At 39.2% G+C, this 21047-nt stretch overlaps 2 protein-coding genes across 3 annotated transcripts; both read right to left on the reverse strand.

Annotated features, from left to right (window-relative positions):
- Positions 1-309: 309 nt before the first annotated feature.
- On the reverse strand, positions 310-10709 carry sh3glb1a (SH3-domain GRB2-like endophilin B1a). The gene is made up of 9 exons (XM_042399885.1): positions 10437-10709; positions 9859-10000; positions 8775-8903; positions 8458-8591; positions 6320-6412; positions 3516-3605; positions 2737-2837; positions 2065-2296; positions 310-1591 (listed from the first exon to the last, which is right to left on the reverse strand). Exons 1-9 carry the CDS (start codon positions 10497-10499, stop codon positions 1484-1486), a joined length of 1092 nt encoding a protein of 363 aa, XP_042255819.1. The 5' UTR covers positions 10500-10709; the 3' UTR covers positions 310-1483.
- Positions 10710-13025: 2316 nt separating this feature from the next.
- Positions 13026-19725, reverse strand: LOC121888250 (crystallin J1B-like). 2 transcript variants are annotated; one of them, XM_042399685.1, is made up of 10 exons: positions 19663-19725; positions 19054-19120; positions 18128-18307; positions 17278-17376; positions 16551-16643; positions 16308-16464; positions 16069-16184; positions 15150-15227; positions 14641-14780; positions 13026-13435 (listed from the first exon to the last, which is right to left on the reverse strand). In XM_042399685.1, exons 2-10 carry the CDS (start codon positions 19118-19120, stop codon positions 13331-13333), a joined length of 1035 nt encoding a protein of 344 aa, XP_042255619.1. In that variant the 5' UTR covers positions 19663-19725; the 3' UTR covers positions 13026-13330. The 2 variants fall into 2 exon arrangements, with proteins under 2 accessions (XP_042255619.1, XP_042255620.1); XM_042399686.1 differs by having other exon boundaries at positions 19054-19123; positions 19663-19718.
- Positions 19726-21047: the final 1322 nt, after the last annotated feature.

Below are 21047 nucleotides of genomic sequence, written 5' to 3' on the forward strand. Positions count from 1 at the left end.
TAAAAAAGGAAAGTAAAAATTAAATAAACTGTCAAATTACAGTCAAAACATTTCTCCACAACCACGCCTCACAGTACACAGACAAATTGTTGCCTGTTCTGCCACCTACTGGTTCCACCAGTTCACAATAAAAATGAAGCTGAATGTAAGGGACACATTTTCTTCATGAAAAGCCATGTGCAAGGAAATAAAGAAATAAGATGAAATCAAACAACAGATAAGTGAAATTTTCTTATTTTAATGCATCATATTGTATATTTATTTTACAGTTGTATGCTATCTTATCAGTTACACAAAACAAAAAGCAGCTGTGTAATAATATACTTTAATCTCCCAGAATGTAATGAGACTTTGTTTTTATTTCTATGTGGAGTTGAAATTTAGCTTTAGGGGAAACTGATGAGACATATTAGTTATGTCAAAAAAGTAAAGTTTTCTTTTTACTACGCTTATCTTCAAAGTAAACACCAGTCGACCAAAACCAGTGAAAATAAACATCTTGTGAGCAAATGATGTATTTATGAAGAATACACACAGTAATAACTTAATCTGATAATAGCCGTCTTCTGGTTGACAACTTACTAAGGAATGTGGAAATGCTGGTTTCCAATTGTCAATAACTTAAATAGATATATTAGGATTCAATACTAAGGGAGGAGGAGACTGAGTCGATGGTCTCAATACTGTTGGTGTAGATACAAGAAAGGCAAATGGTTTTAGAAAGGCCGCTTCACTGTGATAGGCACTTAATATGATGTCTGGCATTTGAATTTAATAACTGCTTGGCTATCAGCAGATTACAACTCATCGATCAAATGTACTGGAACAATGAGTTTTACGCACTGTCCAGTAAAGGCTCCGTGTGAATAAAGCTGAAACACATTACATACTGTTAAAAAAAAAAAACACTATTTATATTTAGGATAACCATAACTGCACTGTAAGATTATCAATTATAAAATAAGACTTGAAATAGTCTGCATCACTCTCCACTTCAAACTGAAGTGCTTTTTTTGCAATAACAAAATGTATATCGCTACTTGGAAAAAATTTGCAGTGAGGGAAGAAGAAAAAAAAATCCTCACATAAAAGCCAAGGTCACCATCTGAGATATATAGTGTAAACAAAACCAAATTTGCAAAAAAAAAAGTTACAGTTTGGGAGATGTTCTGGCACGTATTGTAGATTGCATGGCATCAAACACAAAAGGCATGGAAGCAAGTTTTTTTAAGAAATGTACTGCAGTTGCATACAAACACATCGGGGAATGGGTCCATTTCCTTTCCCTTCACTCAATTTTATTCATTCCAGCTTGAATGATCGAAAGAAGAATCTCTGCTAAAACTGAGACTTTTTCTTTTCATACAAATAAAACTTACTGTCAAATGACTGAATGGAAGAGAAAGTGAGGCCTGTCCCTGCAACACAATATAAATATGAGATCACAGCTGGTTACAGAGGGCTGGAGGGGCGTTTGTGGGTCTCAGTTAAGTAGCTCCAGGTAGGTGATTGGCACTCTGCCCTTCTGGTTGCCTCTCTCACCCATCAGCCAGTCTGAATCCATGCCGGGGACGCTGCTGACTGTGATCACCTGGAAAAGATAGCGATGCAGTGTTTTACATTCTTCCGTTTGTTTGTCAAGGCAGAGAACTGATATAGAAAATCACTGTTTTTTCTGCTTGTCACAGACACCAAATTTATGAAATGCTTGGTTATCATCAACAGCACCAAACCAGTCAGAAGTATTATGACGCACACAGTTGGCTCTCCATGTGCAAGGCCTGAATGTGAGTAATTTGAATGAATGAGATAATGCTGGATCATTGTTGGTCAACCACAGGATTGTAACGGACAACTCTTTGCTTCTCAGGAGAGGGAGCGTTTTGACGGATAATGTGGTTAAAACAAATAAGAGTAATTGAATTTCAGTTTTCCTAATTGAGTAAAACGTTGATTCTTATTTTAAAATAAAAACCTGAATAAATGGCAAAATAAAACAACACAGAAAATGTAGTTTATCTCCACGATAAGCTATAAACAGACCAAGAACTGTTTCAGACTCACCTCATCAGCCAGCAGGGAAAGCTCGCTGCTGCTGGCGGCGTCGTAGTCGTAAAGGACTCGGGCTTTGCGGCTGCCGCTGGAGCTACGCAGTTCATTGAAGCCGCCCGACGCGGCCGAGCTGCCGCGGCCAGACGGATTGGGCAGGGAGGCCGACACGGGTATGGTGGGGACCGAGATGCTGGCCCCGCCCGACACTGACGACTGGTTGTTATTGGAGAATGACGAGGGGAAACTGGAAGGAGAGGAGACTGAATGAGCGCTGGAAACTGCAGAACGCTGCGCAGAGTTGAGTGGTACTTGGATATTAGGATGTAATGAGTCAATTCAGTTTCAGCCATGATACATCATTTAACCCGTCTCATTTTTTTTCTCTCTCTCACTGTAACTATTTGATTGAAGCTGAACTTGATGTGAACTCATCCTTTGTTTCAGTTGTCAGAATGAATCATTTTCCTCTTTCCACTGAAAGGTCAAAACTTGACATGACCGCACCTGTGCTCGCACTGTTTTCATTTTATCTAACAAGAGGATGACAAGAGTATTCGTCACCAATGCCTTTTGTTCACAGGAAATGTTTCATGGGAAAAACAGCAGGTCTTTAATATCTAGGTAATGGTAGTTGAACGGAGCTATTCGTGACACAAGGGATGTAAGGTGACGGTGGTCTTTCACCTGCCGAGCTGCTTTTGGAGATCCACCATGTACTGGTAACACTGTGCGTAGTATGTAGTCTGGGCCTCCACGAAGTCATTCAAGCAGCGTAGGTGGTGTGCCTGGTAATACGAGTGAAGAGATGAGAGAGATACATTTTATTGAACTTCCTACATGTTTCACTCGAAATTCCACAAATGCAGAATTCAACAGAAACAGCTTTATGCTTTGAGGTTAGATTTGTAAAACACATCATACAAACAACATCTTACTATACTAAAACCTTTGATATCTCAATTTTTTTTTTAAGACATCACAATCATAGTGGTTTGTGCAAACATTTCTATTTGTTTAATGTCTTCTGCAGCTCTGGAGGAGCTTTGTTAAGTCTGAGAAAGTAAGACAGAGACATCTACAGGTCATCAGGGTGATCTTGGCTAAGCAACAAACATGGAGTCTTAAAGACATGGAGCTTGACCCATTCTACGGACTCAAAGTCACAATATCTCTTTTATTTTTAACCATTTCTTATAAAATGTGTCTATTGTGAGTCCCCCAATTATGGACTGCGATATTAAATAGCTGGAGTTCATTATTAAATAAAAATGTCACTAAAACATTAGATGTTTCTTGATTTATGACTCACTGAAAACACAACATCTTTGCCAAAAACATCAACGATAATTTCCCTTAGTGTTATTCATTTGACGGCTGAGATTAAAGTGGGAAACAGAGCGGGGAGGATGTTGGACCTGGGCGGTGAACTCGGAAGGTGTGTTTGTGTGAGCTGGGCTACGTACGTGGGTGCTGCTGACGCCCTCTAGCAGCAGTCGGGTGATCTCTGCCTGCCGGTCAAACTCACTCTGGGTCATCCTCAGCTCCTGCTCTGCCTGAGAATGAGGACACAAAACTTGATTTTTATGGAAAAACTTCACCGTAGACATGCATCTGGTTTGGAGAAGTGGTCATATAGAATGATGATGATCTAAGCAATCACAGTAGAGTTCAACTTTATGGTATATGTGAGTATTCAGTGATTTACAGACCGCAGGATTAACAGTGCACTTGGTTTAAAGACAATCGTGAACGTTTTGTACAGGCCAGTATGTGTTGCTACTTCTGATATGATACATTAGGTAATTATTATCAGTATATGAATTGAATTTTTGTATCCCATGGTCCTAAGCTTGTTGCAATTTAGAGAAAACATTAAATATTTGCAGTCTGGCATGAAAATGATCCATTTAAACTGAATATCAACATACACCATTAGTTAGTCCAAGTCTCTATCTGTGGATATGACATAATAGAGGCCAGAGGCATTTAAAAAAAAAAAAAAACAAAGACAAAAATAACAGACTTACTGTAAGAATTTGTAAGAAAAAACAGGGGAAAGGACACAACAACTGAGCATGAAGTTTCTGTCCCGAGGGAAATGTTTCCTTTTCCTCATATTGAGCCAAAGGATTCAATATGAGACCTGCTGGAACAATGGTTTGTTCAGACTTGATAAAAAGTCCAATAAACATATGGTGTGGGGCCGAGACTGACAAGGACAATGGCCTTAGTGTCCTGCACTCTCTACGGCTTCCAGCCAGAGGGAGAGAGAGAGGTGTGGAGGAAGGGGAGAGTGCTGGATGTGTTTGGGTTCTTGTACGTCTTGTCTACGAGGATTCAAAGTTTTCCATGAGGTACGACGGTATGTGTCATGGAGGGGATTGGGAAAAGACATAGACAGCAGCTGTTGACACTTCTACCAGGGGGGTTGGTGTGTGTGTGTGTGTGTGTGTGTGTTCAATTCAAAGATGGCTCCAACATTCCACTCACCTCTGTCACTTCCTCTGCTCACATCTGCTGCTTTGCGTTTTGAAAACAGTGACACAGTGGTTAGAGCTACAGCTGCTACACCGTCACAGCCAACACAACACATCTTAACACTGTGTGTGTGAGTGTGTGTGTGTGCGCGAGAGAGAAAGATAGCAGCGTATTTTTGACAAAACCACACTCTGTACAGGGTGGCAGGACCGTGGCAGTGCACCGCATAAATATCTGTCATCCTCTTGCTTTCACATTACCGAGCCACCTCAGACTCCTTGTAATCTGGTGAACAGTGGCTTCCTTTCAAGGAGAAGAATGGGCGCTGATGCAACACCATAGATCACAGATTAAAAGAAAGCTGGTGCTGGTGTTAACCAACAGAAACTGCCATTCACACCTCATATGTTTAGGTGATACTCCTCTTTAATAAGAGAACAAGTTTACTCAGGAATACTTTCACGGGACGCACTTTGTTTGTAGAGACTAAACACACCATTAGACTGTTAATGACCACTGTACGCCAGGGGGGAATATTATAATAGTTGTTTAAAGAGAGATGGAAATTAGGCTCACTGGATCTCACAGTAGGTTTATTTTTCTGCACTTCGTAAAAATTTGTGCTCAAAAACACCACTCGTTTACTGTAGATGCTCTAAAGTCTGCCACAAAACAGCTTTTCTGGTATAAACCCCAGTTTTTTAATGTCCGTCCCTGACTCTGACTCACATCCAACTCTTTAGTAGTTGTAGAATATCTGCAGCTTAGTCGAGTAGTTGTATAATCTATTTTCTTACTGGCACACCCTTTATGTTCCACTCTTGCAGACAGGGAGGTTATGCTTTTCCGAAAGGATGTCGTCTTCCACTGAGCCAAGTCTTGGCTCGGTTGATAAATACTGAGGTCATTAGAGATATCATCTTCAGACATTGTTAACTGAGAGGCAGTCTCGAACTGGAGAGTCAGGACAGAGTATCTGCGGCTTTTAACAGACAGGCTTTTAAAGACCATTTAAATTCTTTAAAAATTAAATATCAGATCTGCTTTTCAACTAGACGCATGATTAAAAACCAGTAGGTCAGCAAAACTCTTTATATTCCAACACCTCTACAACCTCAGACACTGAATAAATAAAATGCTGCAACTGTATTTGAAGATGTTTAAAGACCCCGAGCACTTAGTTCTGATGTTTCAGCAGAAGTATGATGGCTCTTTATACTCCGCCTGATCATCATGCTCTATTGGGTCAATTTGGTAATGCTTGACATACCATGTGGCACGGGGAGAAATGCATCTCCCTGAAACATTACATCTGGAATAGGACATTGCTAGTTTCCAAATTTGGTACAATAAGCAATTTGTCTTACTCGAGTCTAAACGATCTGCACGAAGGACAAAGACACAGAAATGAGAGAAAATCAAGAAAATGAGGACATGACAGCGAGAAAACGACTGTCCAGAAAAAGGAGAAGTCTAAACTTCCCATAGTTTCTCATGTGACTGTACGCAAGTCACAAGAAATAGAATGGTCAGCTTCATGTTGTGTAACAGTGTGTCAGTCATGACTTGTGTGACTTCAGACACAGGGACAAGAGGACACGCCCAGATAGCTTGTCTTCTACTGAGAGGAATTAGGCACATGATTTTAGAGAACTGAAATTTGTTCACTGATCGACATTAAAATACCATACCAACACCAAACATACAGTTGCAAATAATGATGTATTCACTATATGTGTGTGTGTGTATCTATGTGTGTGTGTGTGTGTGTGTGTGTGTGAGAACTTACTGCAGCTCTTGCGTCAGCCATCCTGGCTTTCTTTAGCCTGGTTTTGGCAGCATCCAGATCCAAGCGCTTGACCTGCAGTAGCTTCCGTTCTTTCTGGACACAAATTACAATAAAACCATCAAACACATACAGCTCTTGGGTCCAAGCATCATATACTGTCACAATTTACCTGCAGATGAGAAGAGTGATTAAAAGTTTCTGCCATCATTTACCTTATTGAAGATGTAGAGTGATCAATAATGTTGGGATTCTTTAGTAAAACTGCCTGTTCAATGTGCAGGATGTTTGGAGGAATCTGATGAATGGTCTAATTTTAAAAGGTTACATCAACATCCAGCTGTGTCAAACTGGCCGAATCCTACAAAACAGGGTTCTCTGAATTATCTGAGGTGCCTTTTCAGTTGAGATGCCAAAAACAGACCCTGAGTCATGTGCACCTCATCACCTAACCGCTGCACTGTTAATGTTTTTTCTTCTTCCGCTCCTCCCCGCAAGACTCATCTGCTAACAGAAAAGCTTCTGAATGCCCACACCTTCATATAGGCCTATTTTTACACACTGATTAGTTAGTGGTTGCTAATGTCACGCTGACTAAAAGGCTACTGCTGTAGCTGCTTAAAGATAAAAGGCTTATTATTGACAGCCACTGGAAAGCTAAATTAGGAAGTGTTTTGTTTGAATGAAGTAAAACTTGACTGCAACATCAACTGGGAGTCAGTAAGACTTTTATTCCAGATCAGAGGAAAAAAACAGTGATGATGATAATGGCCTCAACCTGGTAGGTGTCATATTGCTGTGGTTAAACCCTTTCATAGTCCTGTTTGGTACTGTTTCTCTATTTTCTTCAAGTAGAGGGCAGACCTGAACCTAGTTGTGGACCTAAGAAGCCTCTTTTACTGTCATACCATTTCTGAACCGAGCTTCCTTTCATTTCTGAAGCTGCTTCTACAGATTTGACCATTTAAAGTTCATGTTTTTTAGACTAATTTCTAAACTTTTAACTCTAAATTTCTAAACATGTTGAACTCTGATATTAAACAGAGTTCAACGTGATATTTGATTATCGTGGTTGCAAAATGATCAAGACTATACTGGTCTACACTCTACAGCCACTAGTGTTGTGAATTAGTTTCAGATAAAAGTTAAAAGTACAGTGAAAAATGAAATCGATTCAAGACTAGGGATGGCTATTGTTAGGATTTTATCGATACTGCTGTTATTGATACTCCTTATCAGTTCAGTTCTCCATCAATACTCCTGTTGGTTCTTTTTCATTACTCAAGAATTGCTTTTAAATATTTTATTTTTAAAAAGAATAAATTCAGCAACAGTAATGTTTATGACAGCAAAGTCACTGTATAAACTCAGTAATATCTCACTGGAGACAAATCTTAAGTATCAGTAACATAAAATAATATTCCTGACATGAAAATACTGAGTGAGGTTTAGAAAGAAGGAAGAACACAGACATCAGTCAGTATCAGTCCTTCTTCCTGTCCTCTGTCCTCCTCCCTCTGCTGCTGATGTCATTCACTGCCTGAAGGTCCCGCTGGCAGTTTACAAAAATTTGCCAGATTTTAAGATATGTGGCAAACTGAGCCCAACAATTAGGCTACATACAGACGGCTCTCGTTCTGGCTTGTTCATAACAATTTACTGTTAGCCTAACTAGCGAGCTGAGGCGGTGAATAAGAGACTGCGGACAAAGCAGATGAAAACATTGCTTTTCTACATGTTTATGCTTGTTGAACGGGTACTTAAAGTACTTATTAGCCTTTTACTCATAGAGGTTTTATTGCACTTACAGTAAAAAGCATAGTTGCTACCAAATCAAATAAAACGTTGTCTTTCACTTTACCTGCTTCACTGTGCACACCTCTCTGCTCTGTTGTCTGCTCTGTGTGTGTGTGTGTGTGTGTGTGTGTGTGTGTGTGTGGAGGAGCTGAGCCCCGCCCTCTGTCAAACCCCAACACAAAGAGCAGAGGGGAGGACAGAGAGGAGAGGCTGCAGCGCGACCTTAAGTTACACCAACGTAAAAATACCCTGGGTTCTTAAAATGTTAGAGCTGGTTCCAATTCAGAACCAGGTTTTGGGGGGCATCCCTCTATTCAGGACTAATAGTCAGGAGTCCAACTCACCAGGATGGTTTTGAAGTCACCCTCTAGAAAGTTCCTGAAAGGTGTCAGGAAGTTGATGGCAGAACTATGAATGAACTCCCGCTCTGCTCCACCAATCTGCTTCTCTGTCTCTCCACACTTTATCAGAGCATTTCCTGTAATGGTCAGCAGCACAAACACAACGTCACTCCCAACACAACACTGGCTGTACAATTGACAGACTGTACAATTGGGCAACTCGACCCTAAATACTTCTTGGCAATACAGACAGGCCTATGGATTAGTACAAAGTGCTGTTGTTCAGAAGTAGCAAGAGGAGGGCTCGGTCTGTCACTCACCATAGGCAGTTCCAGGACCAAATTCATTTCCTGACTCGATCATGGACTGGCCCAACAGCTCATGGTTGTTCATTCGCGTAGGGGCTTTTTTCTCCAGCTTCTCGTACACAAATTCTTCTAGCCGGACATCTGCAGATTGCAAGAAAACTCAATTACAAAGTCATAAGACTACAGTGAGGAAGCCAAATGCAGGCAGTGACCTGAGGACAGTTAGTCCAAGTCAGCTCCAAACAGCCTGGCTCAGGCCTGGCCTGGCAACTCAAATTAGCAGCTTTCATAATGTGAGTCAACAAACAAACAAAAAAAACCCTCTCCCACAACAAAACAAAACCAACTTTGCTGTTGAATCTGATTGGATTTATTCTATATTATCACGTGGACCGACGTTGACACAGTCAGCACATCTGAGGTATGTATGTGAAGATGGAAAAAGTAGAACGAATCCACTTTACCATATCCAAGACTGTTACACAAGACTGTAAGCAGCAGATGGCCTGTCTGTGTTTGTTGTGCCTGTGCCGCTGTTGTGCTACAGCATTATGGCAACATGGTGTGAGCAAAGAAAGGATGCACAGCTGAGCTTACAGACTTGACAGGCGCCCTACATACAGTACTGATGTATCCCAAACATCAGCTCAGAGATGCTTATCATTTTTTCATGTGACCTTCCTTTCTAGCAAATATGCACGTCTGCAACGGAGCTTGAGACCTTCCCTGAGCAATTGTAGCTCAATTATTATGGAACAGTCTATCTTATAGTATCTATCTTATATACAAACATGACTCAACAGAATATCCACTTTTAAAATTGATTTGACTAATATTACAGGAAGACTTCATTTTCAAAAACTGGGTTGCTATTTAATTAAGTAGTAAGTACTATTATGTCCTAAGTAAAGAAATCTATCAATTTACTGGTAGTAAAGTGAGTGGTATTAATATGATGGATAAATGGAGTTTGTGTTTGAATAGAAAGGTCTAGAACTGTCCTGTGTTTCCCTGAAGGGAAGACAAAAAAAGAGTCTGTCAGTCCAGTCAAATTCAACAAACAGTGAAAAAAAGAGAAAAAAAAGTGTGGTCTCACTTGGGTTGGGCTGTAATAAGACCTCTGTCTGCTTCATGATCCTTTCTGTCCATTGCTTGGTGTTCTCAGCTCTGACCAAAAGATTCTCCAAATGGGCATCCAACTCTGTCTTTTCAGCCTGGCCAAGCTTCTCCTCTGTGAACTGAGAAAGAAAATATGCATTTGTAGTGTGCACACAACTTATTGCCAAGAAAGGGATACACTAGAGTGAGAAATTTAGCGGGGCTGCGGTGCCATGAAAGGCATCTTTGCTGGAAGGTGCCTTTCCATCTTATAAATGAACGTTATCTGCCCAGCTATTGATGATAGCTCTGATGGATTCTGAGGCCTGCTTTGATGCTTCTGTTGAACTAGTGTTGGCTATAATAAAGACTGAGGTGTCGCTGCTTCATAACACTCTGTGGTGTAATGGCTGTTAATTAAGCTACAGAATATTTTCTCTTAAATGATAACTGGCTCCTTAGCAACACAATAACAGCCAAGAGTGGCCGCTTAGCAAGCGAGCTAACGCTACCTGAGTGGCTAAGCTATCAGCTAATGTTAGCAACAACTTCCACGAACAAGACGGTTAAACTTACTTGTACGGCGCGGCTCAGGAAAGTACCAGCGTCTGCGGCTAACCGCTTCACATTAAAATCCATGACACCACCTGGATAATAAACTCTTAATACTACAGCTGGCTCGTTTCACAGTCAAACTGCCATCCCTGTAGAAAATGTCATTGAAGCAACTTTTTTTGTCGGAGTTCCCACCCAGCTGTTGATCTTGACAAAGATGGTACACCGACAAGAGAGTTCACTTCTCCGCCCGCAGCAGACAACACATTACGACGCACGCCAACGTTAAATTGAAAAGTTGTCAATACAGGTTGAATGTCAAATAGTTTTTTTTAATCAACAATGGATTAAAATTAAACAGCAACTACACAACACAACGTTTAGTTAGATTACTGCTCGTTTCGGTCGACTGGGCTGCAAACGGCTGGTGATTTCACACTAAGCTAGTACAACGGAAACTAAGGCTTTTAACTCCTCATAATGCATGGCAAACTATACAATTCAATGTTGTATGGCAAGGTAGAATTAAGTCGATTTCCTCATAATAGAAAAACACTGTCCTTAATCTTTTGGCCCTGGTTTATCACGTTAACCCCAAGGCGCTCTTCTCTGCCGAGCGAGGATGGTATTAGTGGAGATAACTCTCTTGCTTCGCAATGTTCCACTTTGCTGTCACTAATCTTTTGTTGCGTTCATATCATGCGGAAATGTTGCGATCACATTACGAGGCGAGCGTTTCAGCCAAGAAGGGAAAAACAGAATAAGTGGGATAATAAAAATGTTCTGTGACCTTCATGAACGGAAAGAGAGGCAAAACTGGCGTATCAGCATATGTTATTGTAACATTCGCCCTCTCTCAATTTCATGTGTTACAGATTTTGTAAATTAGGATAATTTAAATTATATAAATACAGTACTTTGCAAATTCAATGCAAAGGTGCTAGTTGGAAATTGATGTGCCATTTCCCCACGACCAAATCACCTAAATTCATATTTACAAGTTAGAAACTTGGAAATGAAAATGACACAATGAAGGCACCACGCGTTTGCGTGTGGTGGCGCTATCTTCTGCTTTCGAAAAGGTCTAAAAAAGACTGAAAAGGTCACAGGCTATTTGTCAGGAATATATATTTAGGCTACTTACCCACATACAGACACATACAGTAGTTAAAATTATCCGTAATACGAAAATAGAGACAGTCTTGCTCTCTCAATTGCAGTTTCAGCATGTAAACCACATTCAAACTAAGTATAAATACAGCAGCAGCTAAACCCATTCATGATCATTATCGTGAATTTCTTGGAACATGAACTTTTGACTTCACACCCTTTGCCTGTCACCCCTCACTGACCACTGACTGTATAAATAGCCTACCATTGATTTCTTTTTGTTTATGTTTGGACTCACCTTCCCATTCACTTGAATGAGACAGTGTGTTGAAACTTTTTACTGTAAGTACAATATTTTTAAAAACTGTTACATTTTAATGAAAACTGACCATTACTCATGTAATTTTATGTTTCCCTGTGTTTTGGAGCATTCATGGCTTGACTCCAATGATTCAGTGATTGATTCAATGATACCACTGAGGAGAATTTTATCAAAGAAATCAACAATATTAACAGAAACAGCACATTGTCCCTTCTGGTGAATATAAGCGTAGGAAAATTAACATAAATTTACATAAATGAATATGATATTGATATTTTCCACAGCATACTCTTACGCAACTCTCCTTTTGTTTCTTAAAAAATATCTTGAGGAAGTGGACTTTGGCAGTTTTGGAAAAACAGAAACAGTCTTCAGGTCTGGATGTAATTATGCCAGACAGAGCCTGCTACCTGCTGTGTGGGAGGAAGTCAGGCAGAGAGAGAAATCAAATGACTTCCCCTCTGTAGGCTACCGACACACCTTTACCCACAACCTCGCTACTCAGCTAAACGATGGCTCGAAGGTTTCTTCATCCAGACATTTGTTCCTGTGTTGCGTTTAGGTTGCACAACTTGAACTGCTGTGGGTTTTTCCCATTAATATGACTAATGTTGTTTCTTATTGCACTGCCAAGATGACATGTAACACCAGTTTATATAACGGTACTGATTTACAATATTATTCTTGACATGTTTCAGATTTGAAAAGGCTTGACTAATTGTCTATCATTTTTCAACAAGTCAGTAAGCAACAAAAAAAAACTAATGGACACCAATAGTAGCCTACACTCTGCATTTTTTTTTACAACCGCACTATGTCAAAGATATTAAGGCTTTGGCTGTGCTTCATGCTTGGCGAACTTTCAGAATTGTTGGGGCGGGTGCTTTAAACACGTGAATATGAAAGTCAGCACTTTTAGGAAGGCAGAACAGCTCCTTTGAGGGAGGAATAGGTTGCAGTATCTGGTTCCAGTAGTAAATCTGTGTGTATCTGCTCTTTCACTTCACAATAACAGAATGTGCTCCAGGGAATTAAAAGACTGAAGACCAGTGAAACTTAACCCCAGCAAAATCACTTTCTCATCAATTCAAGGCATGTTGCCCGAGATTAGTAAATGTCAGCTGTCCGCTTGGCAGTTAAAAAGTTAAATTCAGATAATAGAATAATACACATGTTGGTGACATTAAAGTTCTTTATTGGCTACTGTTGTTTTTTGACACAGCTGCTGTGGAGAAATGTGTATCATGTCCTCAACACAGCGTAAATACTTTGCAGACTTTCATTTTATTGCATAATGTGGCTTTGACAGAGCAAATAGATTCAAGTTTCACTCAGTACAAGACTTTAGAATGCGACTGTCATGGATTGTCATGTCAAAGTACATCTGCAACTTTAGAGAGTCTTCAATATTAGCATTGAAAGGCAATTATCCACACTCCATAAATACTCCATAGGTGATAAACAGGACAAATTCAAAGCTGAACTACGATTGTTGACTTTTTTTGACCACATTTTCAGCCAGCTCCAACAGCAGAGGATATCTGAATGTCCTCTCCCTCCAAGACTGTGGGATTCCCTGGAGGCCGGTCTGAAAACACACCAAGATGACAGATGAAAACATCCGGGAGGCAAAAAGCTTTCACGATATTCAAGCTCGCTGTCAAACTCATCAAAAAGAGCTACACAATTACAGACGGCAATATGCAAAGTGATTATATTCATGCCCTGCTGTCTGTCTGGTACAGTAGATACTGTAAGACCTAAAATGTTATCAGTTTAGCTTTTAGTTTGACAGCAGTAAACAAGTGCTATTAATTCCCATTAGCTCTGTTATCAGTAATCTGTGTTTTAAGTTCTTCATTTACACAGTGAAAGTGCAATATTATTACAACCTGGCAAACAACTCTCTTCTCTTTTTTTTTGGAGAGTCAATATAAAATTAAGCATTAAAAAGCAGGCGTGTGTGCTGCAAATCAAACCTGTTTGTATAATATTTTACTGATACAAAATGAGAAAAATACCGTAAACTTTGACTGAGTAGCAACAGAGAGTATGTTAGTGTATTATATGGTAAAGACATTATGAATATAAATTACAGAGTGACAGTATTGTGTTTTTTGTGTTGTTTAGAGGATGATGAATCTCCATGATGAACTGAAACCTTACAAATCTGAAATTGTTTAGCTTGAATGAATTGACACCTCATTGTTTTTAATTGGCTTCACCTTTTTGGCCCATTAGTGCCGTCTTTACGCTCAACAACCAGTTGTGTTGCCAATAACATTTAACACTACTGCTATTTAACTAGACGCCTTTCAGGTTTTGACCTTTCCAACAAGTGCAGCAGTGTTGGAAAGAAGACAAACCGCTTTCTAATAAATGTCATCGTAATGTCAGTACCTTAAAGGGATAGTTTAACAATTTGAGAAACGTGCTTATTCACTTTCTTGCTGAGAGTAAGATGAGAAGGTCTTCTCCCTTGGCAAGAAAGTGGTGGAGTGTATTTCTTCACTTTCAAGCGGTGTCATAGATGTATAAAGAAAACGTGGTTAATGTCTTCTCCTGATTTTGACTGATCATTTTGTCATTGATGATTCTGTGTTGAGACAATGCTTCCCGCAAGTTAGGGTAACCATATTATAGACTAAGACACTCTAACATTAGTGTTTTTCAATGAATAATACTCTTTAAAAACACATTCAAAATCAGTCTGGAATGTTAACCTACTCCTACTGAACTTCATCACTGACTAATCACAGTTTTTTAAACCTGACAGCCACATTTCTACAGTACCTGTGCCCCAAAACAGGCTCCTATGAAGGAGGCTCGGCTGGCGGTGCATCCCCCGCAGCGCATGGTGACCCTGACGCCTTCATCCAACTGGTTCTGCGTCAGGACTACATGAAGCGCTCCCTGGAACGCACCGGGCAAAGCTGGACACAAACTCAGATTCAGTAGCAGATTGAGACATAAATGTCAGATAATATTTGTGTTGTTACCACAAAATCACCATCATTTGCTTTACTTTTTCATTATCATTAATTTTAGGGTTATAGAGGGCACTTGAACAGAACTGGTGGGCAGAACTCTTCACGTGTACATTAACTATCTCAACATTTCAGCCCTGTAAAAGCTGAGACACTCAACTCAGCAGGAAAGGGAAAATGAAAAAGAAGGAGGAGGGAGACCATTAGTCAGGAGATCAAAGGCTGGAAGATCTACTAACGGATATACTGACAGGAAGGGTATGCAAGCCATGCCAAGACAACAGACCTGGATCCTGCTGCTAAAGACTGGCTTACCTCATGTGTTGGTGAACACAGCAGGTACAAGCTGTTGGGATGTCTTGGCTAGGTTGTCCTTCACCTGGTGGATATGCGCTTCAGCAGAGATACAGGAAGAGAGATAAAAAGTATTGTTTAATGTATAAACATTGGAGCCCATTTTGGCTGTCTCTGCCTTTTGTCATAACACACATTATGCATCCTTTACATCTTTTTTGGAATGTGTTGCATCGAGACAAAACCCCTTTTGACCACAGACTTTTGCTTACCCCACCCTCTGCTTTTTTTAAGTATAAAAAGAAGTATAAGATCAGAATAATGGGCAAAATAAAATAAGCTCCACTTTGTACTGCAAAGCCCCCTTTTACTGTACCATCAAGCAATACTGTACAGATTTTCCATCAAATCCATCCTGATAGAATACACAGTAAAATGCATTGCAGGGGCTGCTAGCAGCTGCAGGTTTCTTCCAAATATGTCTTTGTTTATTCACAGATTTTACATTTGGGGGAATATAGTCATTTATTTTCTTGCAGCGAGTTAGATGAGAAGATCAGTACCACTCTTACGTTGTCATTAAGTTTGGAGCGAGAGCCAGAAGTGGATTAGCTTAGCTTAGCATCAAGACTTAAAGCAAGGGGAAACAACTACTCTGGTTCTGTCCAAAAGTTAAAAAATGTAATTACCGGCATTACACCAACTGAAATATAAAAAGTGCTGATAAGTGCATTTTTTGAGTTTTGGATAGAACCGCACTGTCTCTCTGCTAGTTTTTAAGCTAAGCTAAGCTAATTACCTCCTGGCTCTAGCTTCATATTTGATGGACAGATATAATGGTACCAATCTTCTCATCTTACTCTCAATAAGAAGGTGAATTTGTGTATTTTAAAATTGTTTAACTAAATGTTAAAATGAATAAAAACATATGTAGCTTTACCAATGACAGCCCTGTCCAGATCCTGAGGGTTCTGTCTCTTCGGGTCATTCAACTGAGCCAGAACTGCATCCAGAACATTGTGGTCTGGACCATTCAGAATGAAATGCTCCAAAAACCTGACATCACATATATAAAATCAGACATGCAGACCAGGGTTAAGCATTTCCCTCTTAAAATAATTTTATGACTGCAATATCATCAGTTTGAAGGCTACCATCATCTTTGAAACAGTTTATTACCTCGCTGCAGCCAATGTCACAGCCACACACATATCATTATTCTGGGTGACCCGCATGGCTTCCTCCACTTTCTCCAGCATTTCAGGTCGTCCAGCGTACATGGCCACCACTGGAGCCAGCTTGGTCACACCATCCATCTGACAGTCCACATCAGAGCCTCAAACACACACAAACACATATATTACGACAACCAAAAACATCAGCCTGGGGAGGTTTTCATGCATTTATGATCTGAATCTTTACCAGTTTCTTCTTTGCCAGCGTCAACATTTCTGAAGAAAGCTTTCAGGCTCCCGTTCCTCCATGGGCCGTCAATGGGGAGAATGGCTTTGGGGCCTAACAGATTACAACAATATCCCTTGATTTGACATGAGTCAATCAATTTTGAAATGATATTCATTATGACATTGTCTATATTTTGGCAGTCCATTTTCGGGTAATTCTGTCCTGCATTGTCATATATAACTAGTCAATTAGTATGTCTCATGTAATGTGTCTTTCCTTGGACTCTGTTGATGCTGTTTAAGTTTCTGTAGGTGGAGCTCTTTTCTTTGTCTGTTCAGTCATGACGCCTATCACTGCCCATGATGATGACACAGCTCTTCTTATATTCATTCCAAATAAGACATTAAAGGCGTAAAGAGGCTGGCAGCTGCAGTCTGCAGTTTACTGTACCCAAGGGTGCCCTGTCCTGTTATGGAGATTTATAGCAGCACTGTATTTATATGATGTCCTGACAGTAAAAAGCGGCAAAAACAGGGAAGTCTGACAGTGTGGAATATTTTCATGGAGATGGAATTCCCCATCGGCTGGTAGGAAAAATATTATACACAGTGTTATCAGACAGTTACAGAGGCTCTCACATCCTTTTGAGCTGTTGAGTTGATGATTAATGCATTTAGTTGGATATCAGAGTACTGGCTTGTTATTTGGTTATATGAGTTACAGTACAGCTGAACTGAACATGTACCTCCTTTCTTCCGGTAAGGATCATTGAGAGGCAGGTCGTACACTGTTCCTGGGCCAAAGAACTTGTAGATGCGGCGGGTCAAGTCTTGTACATCTACATCTGCAGACACAGGACACACTATATCTTTAGAGAACCATCGTGTTACGTTTCAGTTGCTTTTACAACTGGAAGAGCAATGCATGTAATTTTTCACATATGTTTTTTAAATTCCTCTTTATGAGACTGTCCTGTCTTATTGTTTGTTCACTGTTAAACAGACTGTTACATATTTTATATAAAGTACATAGTTAAAGAGCAAGTGATATTTTAAAGGTGCTTCGTGTGACTTTTTAATATCAAAAATCTCATCAGAACCCTAATTTTAAGACTTGATCATCATTGCTGCAAACAAGTAGGACCATGAAGGTTTGATATGCTAATTTTGCATCATATTTTGCAGGAATTTTTCATTGCTTTACCACACAAAACAGGAAGAAGACTGAGTTCTTCCAGTGAAAAAAAGCTAAAGCTATCTTAGTTTCTTGCAGTGGCAGATAATGTTGGAAAAGTCACTTCCAAAATGTTTAAGAGAAAAAAAATCCTCTAATATGTGGAATCTTTTAAATCTTTGAAGAAAAGCCACCTCCTTGAAAACAACAGGATTTATGGGAAATGTAGTCTTAATTTTAGAAACATTAGTAACATCACAATCTTGACTATGTTTTTCTTTCTCTCAAGTCATTATATGATAGTAACAGTTGATATGTACAATAATAAGTTGGTGATTAAATAATGCTACATCTAACACTGAAAATGTATTGTTAACATAATAACACATAGCTGCTGCCTGTGTCTGGGTGAATTTCAGTACCTCCACACTGACTCAGTGATTCCAGCAGGACGTACGCCTGGTCTCCATAGCAGGTCTGCTCGCCTGTCTCCCTGTGGTAGAAAGGATTCGCTGACTGGGGCCGAAACTCCGGAGAGGGCTCAAGATCAGAGAGAACTTCTTTGAGCCTGTCTGGATTGTAGATCCAGTGCATGGGCTGGGCTGCATGGGTGCAGAACACATAAACAGAAAAGAGAGAAGGGGGAGAGAAAAGGGGGAAAAAAAACAATGGAACATTCAATAGTTTTGTTTTTATGTGACTAACATGACATATTGTATATACAGTCTGTTGATAATAGATAACTTTCAAAGGGGGGTTGATGGTTATTATATTGGAGCAAGAAAATCCTGATTCTAAACAGAAACCAAGCAACCGCTCATACAAATAAAAGCTCATCATAGCTAATTTATGCTGTTGTTGAAACTGAGCTTTCATAACCTTGAAGTCATTACAACTTACATAAGGAACCACCCTTGTGCTTTATCAGCATGTACAGATGTTGCAAATGGATAATGCTACTGATAATGCTTCTGTGTTATTCTCAAGAAAACAATCAAACACTGTTTGAAATAGCATATTGTGTTACACACACATTTTTTTATTAACAAGCACAGTAGGGAGCTTTTGTGTGGAAGATTTAATATCAAATATGGAAATTGTTTTCCACAGCATGATAGGTAACAAAGGACAAAAAATATATAAAAAATGTGAAGTATAAAATGATAGATATTAGCCTTGACAGTAAGAGAAATAAACACATCTACATCATGAAATAGTAGAAGCCTTCTGGAAAGCATCAGAACATGTAGTAAACCTATGAACTTGATAATGTGGTTTGCAGAATGGAAAGCCCTGTTGTTGTAATTAACTGAGTCCCAGCATCAGTATCACACACAGTTTATCTTACCTGCTGCATCTGCCACTGCTGCCCCGATAATGGCCCCAATGGCTCTGTCTGCCACACTCAAGGCCATCTGCTTTCATTACAGAGAGAGGCGAGTGGAAATAAATGAACTGAAATATAGTACGGCTTTCATCCTGTATTAAAATATAACATTTAAAAAAGACTGTTGCCTGAAATGGATTTCCTATAATGAAATGAAATAGAAATACTGCTCACTATCCTTGTAGGAAATGGAAATGTAGTCAGCATGTCCAAATGCAGCATGTCCAAATGCAATTATCTTGTTTTTTTAATGTAAATCTTTTCAAGCTTGTCTTCTTGTAGTTGCTGTTATTTATTTAGTTTCAAAGAAGTTACCATGTAAAGGAGGCACCATTTACTTGATTACATTATATCTTGTATACAGATTAGAAAATTATTAGTATTCATTTCAAGACTTCAAAATCCCTGTTAGACAGAGCACATTTGGTTATTTTGTTGTTATATTGTAATATATACTCAAAATATTAAGACTTGTATATTTTCATTTAATAACTCATCATCCTTACAATCATTACAAAGTGCTGAATTGTATTTTATGTCAGAAACAAAAACAGACTTGTTTATGTTTACCTTCGAGCCTCTTCGTCACCTTGCATTATTCCGCCTTATGTGTTGTGAGACGCTGTGTTAGTGTTGGTTTTCTGACAAGGGGAGGGTCCTACCAGCCTGCTGATAAGCAAACACCAATGGTGACCCAAGAAAAACAGTTTGGAGGCAGAGGAGGTGGTAAGATTGAGGTTGGAACACTGGACAACAGTTGTGAAGTAAGGTTTATAGAGTTTAACAAACTAAAACTTGACAAAACTTAACTAACTTTAATAATCAAGTGTCAGTAGTCAACAGAAAGGAAGTTTTATACATATATGAGGGGTAATTAGTAGCTCTTGACTCCATTTTTACCATATATAATATGTTTGGAGATCATCAGGCAATAAAACCAGTGGATTATTGGTTTGTCAGGCTCTGTGTTGAGGGTGTTCCAGTGGTGGAAGAAATATTCAGATCCTTTACCTGAGTAAAAGTATCAATACCACAATGTAAAAATACTTCATTACAAGTAAAAGTCCTGCATTTAAAATCCTACTTAAGTGAGAGTATAGAAGTATTTGTTGGCAGAAGATCAGGCTGATATATTAAATACATTTAACTAAGTACATTATTTATACTGATGAGTCAATGCATAAGCAGCATTTTACCATTGTAGCTGCTCTAGGTGGAGCTAGTTTGCACTGCTTTGTAAGGGTCACAAGATGAATCTTGGGGTATTGAGATGATAGGATGGGTAGGGAAGACGAAAAGGAGCCACAAGCCAAAAAGTTTGAGAAACACTGGTTTAATTCTTAACAATGCAGTGTAATTTATAATCTTATCATTATGTTATTTTATGTAAATTAGTTACTTAAACATAATTTAAGTAATGCTGTAAAATAAAGTAAAGTAAAGCTGTCAAATAAATGTAGTGGAGTGAAAAATATAATATTTCTCTCTGAAATGTAGGGGAGTAGAAGTATTAAGTAGCATAAAATGAAAATACTCAAGTAAAGTACAAGTACCTTAAAATTGTACTTAAGAACAGGACTTAAGTAAGGAGTAAATGTACTTAGGTCTTCTAACTAACCTCAGGAACTGATTCATGCAATAATACAATACTGCTTACCTACTTCTATGCGTGTTTGTGGTTTTTGGCTTAATCCCTTATTAAATACAGTAAGCTGCTAAATTATAATCTTTTTTTATAACATTAAATACTAAAGGGATACAGTAGGGAACAAGTCTATTGATCCATCACTGCTTGTGTTATATTTATATTTTCTTCTGACTGTGCTGTAGAATTAAAATGCTGTTGGAAACACTGTCAGTTCTGCTTTGCTGGATTTTAGAAGCCCTTTGGGAAGATGTAACACTGGGGTCAACGCCAACCCTCTGAGCCTGGGTCTGGACTGTTTCTGTGTTTG

This window comes from Thunnus maccoyii, chromosome 21, assembly GCF_910596095.1.
Source record: "Thunnus maccoyii chromosome 21, fThuMac1.1, whole genome shotgun sequence".
Classification (NCBI taxonomy): Eukaryota; Metazoa; Chordata; class Actinopteri; order Scombriformes; family Scombridae; genus Thunnus; species Thunnus maccoyii.

What these genes read in the sequence shown, in the direction of transcription:
- sh3glb1a (XM_042399885.1), bottom strand. Translation starts at nt 10,499, where the DNA reads ATGGATTTTAATGTGAAGCGGTTAGCCGCAGACGCTGGTACTTTCCTG. An exon ending in TCCTGAGCCGCGCCGTACAA is followed by an intron (nt 10,001 to 10,436) that starts GTAAGTTTAACC and finishes TTTCTTTCTCAG; the next exon opens with TTCACAGAGGAGAAGCTTGG. An exon ending in CTCCAAAAGCAGCTCGGCAG is followed by an intron (nt 2,297 to 2,736) that starts GTGAAAGACCAC and finishes CTCTCCTTCCAG; the next exon opens with TTTCCCCTCGTCATTCTCCA.